Below are 9795 nucleotides of genomic sequence, written 5' to 3' on the forward strand. Positions count from 1 at the left end.
GGGTTCCCCAAGGAGGTAATTAATGTAGCGCACCGATTGGTGAGCCAGGACTGCTGCCTGCAGCATGAGGAAAGTGAGGAGATAATGTTTTGTTAAGCAGCAGGTGAAGGGAGAGGGAGAGACAAGACAGGCAAGAGAGAGATGAACTATGGGATGTGCAAGGTGAGGAGCAGGTCAAACAAGGCATGGACTCCCATTTAACTTTGCATAGCAACCACCCCTGACCACCCTATTCCACTCTACCTCTCTTCCTCTCAACAGTCCTCCTCATCGATCCCTCGTACTGTCGTACATCATTAGTGGTGGAATTCTTGTGTGAAGTCCCATGAAAATGTGCCGCTGAAATTTTCTGGCAGTCACACCCTCGTGTTGAGATTCCACGCGGAATCTGGCGGGCGCAACTCAGTTCATGCTAAGGGCCCGTTCACAGTCAGGCCCTGTCTTTTATAACATTTGGTTGGGGTTTACATGAAGCCAAGCAGGCAGAGCATCATCGCACATTGAAGAGGCGCTGGCTGGCGTGCCCGACATGACCGAATAGCCGCTTGTTGAGCAACATGAAGATCGGGCCGTGCTTATCATCAGGCAGGTACGCTGTCGACTTGGCATCGATGTCTGGGAAAAAGTTCAACACCACCGCGTGCACCAGCTCATGACCAAGGGCGTGGGCCAGCGCCTCGAGCTTGCTGGTGCAGAGATTGCCTTCGAAATTCATGGGATTGTCCTCAGAGATGGTTTCCCGCCAACGGTTTGCATTAACGTAAATGGTGTTATCGTCGTGTAGGCCAGACAGCCATGAGTAGGGATCCCGAGGATCCTCGCCGGGCAAGACCTTGAGAGGGGGTCGGCGCACTTTGTGTATCTGCTGTGCCAGCAGTCCCCCAAGGAAGTAGATTTCCACTGCGGCACAGAGCGCCGCGAGCTGTGATGGCACAACCTTGTCCATGTCAAAGTCTAGCTGCCATGCGCCACCTTCGGGCTTCTGCGCTGCGGCCAGCATATCGGCCCACGCACGTCCCCGCGATTCGTCATCGTTTGTCCAGCCACGCGCATTGTAAACCCGCCTCAGAAGACCGTTAACACGGAGCAGTTCATCCTCCGGGATAAGACGGATGTACTCCCGCTCGCGCATACCCTGAGAGTAATAGAACACATCTCGTAGTGCATCATAGGCGTGAATCGCGTATTTATGGGTTTGACTTACACGCACGTATTTCGGCCTATCCATAGCGCCATCGCTGCCGCTGCGACTGCGCCGCAGCTCTAGTAACCACAGCAGAAATGCGGAAGCAACTGATATACCTCCAACAATAACAAAATGCATATGCCCACCCGAACCCGCGCGAGCCATAGCTCCAATCGGCCTTTTAAGTTAGCGTATATGCCTAGTCCTTACTTTCTGGCGAATTGCAGCAATAATTTATGCAGTGGGGGCCACGACCATTTCTGTGAAATGCAATATCTACATCGATGCACATGATGCAGTTTGATGAAGTTTGGGGCCCCTTTGCAGCCGTACGAACTGTAATGCTTACCTAAACCACAGGCCTTGGCCGGCAAACCAACCCATCGGCATTTCCCAGGGAAGCCAGGACACGCCTAGAATATGCTTTAAGATTCCAAAATCAGAGATTCCAAAATCAGGGATTCCAAAATCTGAGTTCGCTGAAAGAATTATAAACGAAAAATCGCCGCATTCCCCCACGCGCCGGCGCGGACTTCAGCATACTGCCACAGCACCCAGAAAATGCCCAACAAATATCTCCGCGCGAAATTGAAACCATCCATGAAGAACCACAGCAGGGCAACTTTCAGAGTTAAGTCGTGGAGAAACCATCCCGCGCTGAGCCGGTGCCTGGGTGCGCATCTCAGCACAGCACCTGGTTCCACCAGAGCAACCCCACACGAGTGCTCAATAACAATACAACGGAGTAACCATCCAGCTATCCATGCAGTATCCTGTGGTCTGTGTGTCGTCCTACTTTGCCTGCCAACCTGCTGCTAAGCCTAGGTTGAAGTCGACCGACCAACTGACCGAGGTCTCCCCCCTTCCTTCTGCCCCTCTTTTCCTCCCGCCTCGATCCGCACCTTTCCACGGTAGTCCCCCGTCGTTCGAAAAGAGGCCTACATCTCAACCCACGTCCGATCCGTCCCGTCCTGTCCCGCCCGCCCCGCGCCCGCCGCTACTTGGACTTGTCCTGCATGCTCTTCCACAGCGCCGCCACGAAGGGACCCAGGTTGGGGTCGTCCAGCCACTTCCGCATCGCCCCGGGGTCACTGGCGATCTCCTTGATGGCCACCCAATACTGTGCAGGGAGGAGGGGACAGCGGGGACAGGCATAAGGGACAGAACAAGGGGAGGGAATTACAAGATGATGATTGCTGCTACTGCTGCTGGTGGCGATGATGACGCCATGTCCAAGAGGAACAGCTGTCGACGTCCACAGCCTCAATTTCGGAGAACTAAAGGGGAAGAGGGCTACCAACAGGAAGTATCAGATGGGGGCCACAGCGACACCCCCCAGCAGTGCTGCAGCCATCCAGCCACTCCTCCCTCTATTCATCCTCCCTTCCCTCACCAAGGCACTAGAGAATGGGGAAGTGGTTCAAACCAGAAGGCATCAGGAAAACATATATTACTATTTTATTTCTGTACACACATGTATATGTATATAAATACATGTTATTCAGCTCAACAGCTCTGCAAGCAGGCTATGCCGACAGACAGACGGGCAGACGGACAGGCAGGTAAGCAAAGAAGCTGCTCCATGCTGTTCGCGCGCTGCTCCATTGCGTGCAAGCCCAACATCGACTTGGCGCCATTAGATCGAAACATATACACCAGGAACTAAGTTGATGCGCCGTTGATCCGCTAGATTTTAGTTGGATGCTGGTGGTGAGTTGCCGAACCCAACGAATACATTCTGAAGTCGGATGGGGTGACGGATTAGGGTGCCCCTCTAGCAGGGGAGAGCAGGGACTGCCCCGGGAAAGGGGGCCGCTGGCGAAGTTAACCACCCTGTAACAACATACACGCACACACGCACACACGCACACACACACACACGCACATGCGTACCGAGCCAAATATGTGGATGGCCAGTTGCGGAAGGACCGTTCGCAAATCTCAGACCGCTAGGTGCTGTAGACACATGCGTCCGCGCATGCACGAGGGTGCTCCCTCTTCGCACATCCACGCACATGCATCCAAACGCGCAACGCAACGCACCCACCTGCGGGTCAGCCTGCGCCTTAAGTAGGATCTTGGGGTCCACTTTGTCGAACAGGTAGGTCAGGTCCACCCGGCCGAGGAAACTGGCCTCCCACATGGAACGGAAGTCCTGTGTGAGGGAAACAGAGACACACCGAGAAGCTGAACGGAACCACATCAACATACATATGCACAGACACACATGTGGGCTTGGGTTCGGGGAAAGAACGTCGAAATGAGTGGGGAGGGGAAGAGGTAACTGTGGGTTGGAGCTGTCGCACGCTTGCTGTCCTGTGGCTGGTGTGTGCCACGCACTGCTGGCACTGCTGGTGCCGTGCACGAAGCGCAAAACCTTTCGTGTTGCAGTACTGACAGGCGGATGATCTTACGGCACCAAGCCCCACAAACCCTAGCTCAAAAACGGGGTAGTAGACACTAACGGACGCATGTCCTCCCCAACCTACTGCCATGCCATGCCACGTCTCCCCTCTCCCGCTCCATCTCTTCAACCCCCCAAAACTTCATATCCTTCGCCATCATCGTCAGCCGCAGCCCCTCTTCCACGGTGTATGCATGTATGTATGACTTAGATGTATGTATGTGTGTATGTATGTATGTGTGTTTGTTACATACCGATCCGTTACATATCGATCCGGGGTTGGCACTGGCCAGGTCACCTAACCGCACCCCAACGTAGTCCCCACGCACCTGCAGGAACTTCTGATGCTCCACCGGGTCGCTGCTCACTCTCTCCTCGTGCTCCACCCACCTGCAGGAGGTGGACCCCACATCACCACCACCGGGTGGTAGGGGGGACGAAACAATGACGTGGGTGGGGGAGAGAGAATGCCAGAGCGGCGGTAGCAGCAGCTGCAGCAGCAAAGAACGTCTTAAAAACGGTCTTCAGCCTCAAAAGGGGTAACTCTGCAAGCGTCAGACAACACACGCACACTCGCATGCGCACGCGACCGAGGGGAGACCCTCTACCTTACCATCACACTTCAAACACCCTGACCTACTTAACACGGCACCGGATGCTAAGTTATCTACAGCTAATCCATTCTTCATTCAACGTGCGAGGGCGGGAGCGAACGGTCGCGTTGGGAAGGGTGGGGCCCGTCGGACCGATTGGCTTACGTGCCATTTCCTGGGCAGTCTAAGCGGGTAAGCGGTCAGGCAGATACGCATCCAGATATACAGACGCACAGTACTGTCACACTCTCAGCTCGAGCCCACTCCCAGCACATTCACCCACTCGGCACTTCAGGCAACCCGACTCACTGTCGGTACATTTGCAGGCTCTGCTTCAACCTGGCCGACGGGAGGCGAGTGGGAGGGAAGCGGCAAATGGAGGGCGGGCGGAAATCAACCGGATAGTGGGCCGCATGTTGGGGGGTTCCTGGGAGGTCCGCGCCCTCCAGCCTGGGCCGTGGGGCCCTCTTCCCGCTTCATACAAGCGACGGAGGAGGAGCGACGTCGCCTTGATTCTGCAAATGGGTAACAACCGACTCCCGCCCCGGGGGCCCTATTTGCGTCCTTCCCCCCAAGCCCCTTCACTCTCTCCACGACCCACATGACCACCGCAGCAACAGTAGCAGCAACAGCAGCAGCAACAGTTGCAGTAGCAGCAACAGAAGCAGTGGAGTAGCAGCAGCGGTAGAGTAGCAGCAGCAGTAGCAACAGCACTAACAGCAGCAGCAGCAGCAGCAGCGGCGGCCACCCCGTCCGTCTCACCCCGAGAACATCTGGCTGTACGTGAAGCCCCCTTCCAGCATCTGTGCGGTTGTGAAGCGCAGAAACTCCCGAGCTGCCGGGTCCTGGGACAGCTCCAACCGCTTAATGAACACCTCGTAACGACTGGAGACCTCGCCCATCTGCAAGGACCGCGCCGAAGAGGTGCAAGATGAGGGCAGGATAGGACAGGACAGGACAGGACAGGACAGGAGTATGGTAACTGAGAAGAACGAAACGAAGGGGATCGTCTCCGCAAGGAAAGGAAAAGAGTAAGGGTTCAGGATAGGTGGGGCGGGAAGGAGGACGGGGTGTTCAAGCAGCCACCATTCGCTTTTCGTCCCCATTGAAGCGGCCAGGACAAGAGTGGCGTTGGCGCGTGAATACCTAGCCCGGGCTTGTGGGGGTTTGAGTTGGACCCATGTGGTTGCGGAATGCGGGAATGTAGTGGTGGTGGTGGTGGTGGGATGCGGCACATGGCAGTGTGGAGTATGTGGAGCCCTGGAGCAGTTCCGGGACCTGGCTTACCTTGTCTAGGTACATTCTCTTGCCTATGACCACGGCAGGAAAGGAAAATGAGGGCAGGGACACGCACGCGCGTACGGCGACGTGAGTTATGGTGCGGGATAAGGTGCGCAGGTGCAACAATACGTCCTGATAACCTAAGGCGAGAATGCGAAACGGAAGCTCTGAGACGGCGTTGGGCGTCCGGACATGCCGACTTGCGTATCTGTATATGTCTGTGTGTGCTTGGCTCAGGTTTGTGCATGTTGTGCGTGAGAGAGCCTCCGCGCATGCCCATCCTACGTTCTCACCTGCGAGGTCGAAATCCGGAAACTTTGCTGCCAGTTGGGACAAGCTGACGGTTTCTTTCACCATCCTGTCAGGGCATGACCAGGGGGTCGGGCGTGAGGCCGGTAGGTTGGGGGATGGAGAGGCGGGTTTGGGAAAGTCAGGCATTCTGGGACGCATGCCTTGCAAATGTTGCGGTCCGGCACTTCACGCGTCGTTGGTTGCACCCACTTCTGAAATTCTTGCATGACGAGCTCGCTGCGGAAAATTGGGCTGTTGAATATATCGCCGTAGTAATCGTCCGGCATGGACCGCACGACAGCACGTCGCGTCCTTGGTTGGAGTTTTATCGCAGGCGCCTGGCTTGCGTGAGCTCGTGCTGGAACATAGGAACACGATGCTTGTTCTTTCCCACGCCACATCCTGGCACCATACTGAGCAGTCCGGCTTACAGACGTACTGGCCATATGCACATGCGTTGTAATGATGATCTAGATATAGCTGTTTTCCAAAGCGGTTCAGTTGGTGTCCGTGTCAGGGCTACTGCGACTGTTGATGTCGTCTAGATACCCGAAAGCGCCAACCTCACAGCATACAAATCTGTAACTTCATAGACAATATGCATAACCAGCGTCATCATAATCGCTTTAATTGCCAAAGTGCAAAGTTGCCATGTTTGCAAAGTGCGGACCGTTGGAGGTTGCCGGTTGGAAGCCTGGCGTGCGTCCGTATAGGCCCAACGGGACATGTTGAGAATTCAGGAGCGGATTCGTGGTGGGGGTTCACTGACCAGTAAGGTTACCGGGTCGTTTACTCGAAATGCCGGCTGCCCTACCGGGTTACAGCTAACCGGTCGATTACCGATCCTTTCATGGCATAGGGTGGATGGAGGGATGTATGAAGGGAGGGATGTCTAGAGGGATGGAGGGATGTGTGGAGGAGTGCGGGGGTGTATGGAAGGGGGGAACGCATGAAAGGGGCGATGTATGGAGGGATGTGTGGAGGGATGTATGGATGAAGGGAGGAGTGTATGGAGGGATGGAGGGATATATGTATGTTTGCGGTTGCAACTTGTTGTATATGAAAAATACGCTAGAGAACCTTGTTCACCATGTTCGCGAGGAAATCCGCATCCTGGAAAAAGCAACCAGAAAAATATAAATGCTGGCTTTTATGGGAACGGCTGCCATGTATATGCCGCTGCAAGCCTGGCGACAAGCTGCTTGTCGATGGCCGGGAGGCAGTTGCTCCTCTGCATTTGTCGCCCAGTGCCTTCACGGAGGTCAATCGGATTATCCGACTTGCTTATCTCCAGCAGTCGCTAACCACCCTACCAAACCGGTCGGTAACTGGCCGCTTCAGCACCTGCCCGGTAGGGTAACCGACGTAACGAGCTTCTGAACTCGTGCCATCGAGTTAAAGCTGCTGAACACGTGCCATCGAAAAGGTGTTCGTCGGTGTAGACGTCTGCGCACCGTACTTCGCCCCTTGGTCCTTGCACGCCCTTTTGCAAATGTTCGGTTACAAATAGTACACTCAAGGCGCCATCCCCCTGAACTCAGTGCTACTTTCTGGGCGCCTTCTACATGGTCACATACGACTAGCTTTACGCCTGGCTTACATGCAAACATACAAGCCAAGCAACTTACATGCCAACTGCAGGCCCTTCCGGGATATAGCTCGACTTGGTGCTACAGGGATCCCTGGGCGCCTGCAGCTGTGGTGGATACGAGCTGCATGTCGTGTGCCGCACTGTACTTACTCTAAGTCGTCGAACAATGCCACTTCACCATCTTCATACCGTTTTCGTCGCCCCCACCAGCCACGACACAGCGTAGCCCCTTTGTCAGGATGCCTTATCGCATCTGGTCTTCGCAGGTCTGTCCCGCAGGCATAGTGAGCTGCTGCCTAAACAGGATCATAGCTCGCTGCGCCCACTTCCTGTGCTTTGCCACTTTCTGGCTAGTAACGTGGACCAGGCGTGGCGCACAGCATGGAACAGTGAAACAACGGCCTGTTCGCCCCCAAAAAGCAGAATATAAAACCAAGCATGTGGCCCGCCAACGGATTACGGCATCAACCATTCACACCATGCATGTCCAGCACCTTGATCTCCATCGTACGATGAATGCTTTGGCGTCGAATCGGCGCGTATGGGTGAAAGACCCGGCAATGCAGACGTATTCATCACGGTGCCCCTGGGCTGCTGCTCCCGGCTTCCTTCAGAGCGCGTTATGGAAACCCTGCCAGCCGACTCCGCTGCCATCAGCGCTGCAGCTGTAGCGCCGCCCGATGGGCCCTGCACCATGCAGCCAGCCAGCAAGGGTGTCGTTGCTGCTGCTGCGCCCGGCTCATCGTCACCTGGAATGACGGCTGTCGCGACGAAACTCACAAGCAGCACGCCCGCTCCGAAACCCGCGGCTATAAAGGGCGAAATGGTGAAGGCAGCAGCAGTGCCCAGAGCACAGCCCAGGAGTGCTGACCCGATGGGTGCAGCCACCGAACTCAGGGCGCTTTCGGCACCGATATCGTGGCGTTCACGCGCGGGTGGGGACGTCTCAGGCGTGTGTGGAGCATCCGAACCTACGTGCGACAAGCTTCGATCGCTGACCTCTCCACTGCTCCCATGGCCCTCGTAGCCGTGGCTGCTGTCGGGCCCGCCGCCGTGGCCGTCCCGGCAAGCCCTGCACATGAGAGAGACACCACAAGGTGAAAAGGGCTTACGAGACATTTCCTTGGGTGTATCCTTCCTAGCGCTAGCGTCTTTGCTTCGTGTACAGGTATGCGGTATGTGTCGGGAGCAAGGCCGAGTAAGGCGTGGCATGGCGATCCTCCAAGGACCGCGCTAGGGTAAGTCAGAGTTTCGGCATCTGCGTCCGCACTCACTTCCACAAGCAGGACTGCCTAGAAAACCGGAAGACCCAACAACATATACACCAGCCACACCCGCATCCATGGCGCCGCATGGCCACATCCTGTTACAAAACCAAGGCCTTCTTTTCCAAACTGGGTGTTTCGCCAGTTTCTCAGCAGTCCACTTACTTCCCTTCAGTTTCTTAGCAGTCCATTTACTTGCATTGTCTGAATGCAATTTCCCATTCGGCACCAGTCATCGGACCAATCATCAGTTATGGACTTGTGATGGACTTGCCGTGAGGTGTTCAATGGACCGCGGATGCACGGGTTCGCGGAGAAGAGGCAGGTGGCCATCTGGGAGTCGTGGAAGACCTCAGCAGGGTCTGCGGAAGCGAGCACCTCGTAGCGCGTATCTGAGCCGTCCACACATTCGACGTTGGCGGCACCGCCACGACCTCTCAGTGCTTGCATTTCGCTGGCAGGTGAAAAGGCGGTCTGCAATCTGCACCACAACACCTCTACGGCGGTGGCGATGTCCGTTCCGGCACCCATGGACGGGTTGGTGCAGATTTGATTCGTGTTTCGTGGATTCATGCGGGATTTCTTACGGCCTTGTAGTGTACCAGTAGTATGGGTTAAGCCCGGCACATAGGGACATATTCGCTGTTTCCATGCAAGCTTGCACACTTGAAGCTATCAAGGTAAACTACATTAGCCATTGGTAGTGTGGGCATCATCTGGGAATTTCAAGTGTCGGCAGCTCTCGACAGCCGGCAAAGCTATCAGCAGGGTCACAGTGACAGATGACAGACGCGCTCTTTTGGTTTGTCCCGTGACATGATCGTCCTCGATGGATAGCTGGATGCGCCCCAGCATAATCAATTTGTGCATTTTTAACCTTATAAATTCGCACTATGCTAAGAAAGATCAAAATAAAAAACCGCAGTCGATACTAAAAACCCAGTTCGTCGGGGATGTTTGCCAAAATGGCCGTCACCATGACTTGACAGGCACACAGGTGCACTTGTGTTGCACAAATTCAATTCTCCTACAGATCCTGATACCATAAGTCCGTGGTTTCAGCCTAACGACGTGAGTTGCTGGTCCGTTGCAGCTGAAGCGGAGCGTCGTACTTGGAGGTTAGTTCCAGCCTGTCGGTCAAGACGATACAAGGGAGTATAACGAGATCAGTTGGTCTGTTAAAC

General features: G+C 55.2%; 1 protein-coding gene across 1 annotated transcript; it reads right to left on the bottom strand.

Annotated features, from left to right (window-relative positions):
• Window positions 1-490: 490 nt before the first annotated feature.
• VOLCADRAFT_106101 (uncharacterized protein) lies at window positions 491-9184 on the bottom strand (the record flags this gene model as incomplete). The annotated part of the gene is made up of 12 exons (XM_002953774.1): window positions 491-1250; window positions 2188-2306; window positions 3234-3341; window positions 3920-3980; window positions 4493-4522; window positions 4946-5085; window positions 5471-5493; window positions 5758-5822; window positions 6570-6647; window positions 7384-7451; window positions 8127-8418; window positions 8841-9184. The coding sequence occupies 12 exons, from the start codon at window positions 9182-9184 to the stop codon at window positions 491-493; spliced, it is 2088 nt and encodes a 695-aa protein (XP_002953820.1).
• Window positions 9185-9795: the final 611 nt, after the last annotated feature.

The sequence above is a fragment of the Volvox carteri genome (genome assembly GCF_000143455.1).
Source record: "Volvox carteri f. nagariensis unplaced genomic scaffold VOLCAscaffold_38, whole genome shotgun sequence".
NCBI classification, from domain to species: Eukaryota; Viridiplantae; Chlorophyta; class Chlorophyceae; order Chlamydomonadales; family Volvocaceae; genus Volvox; species Volvox carteri.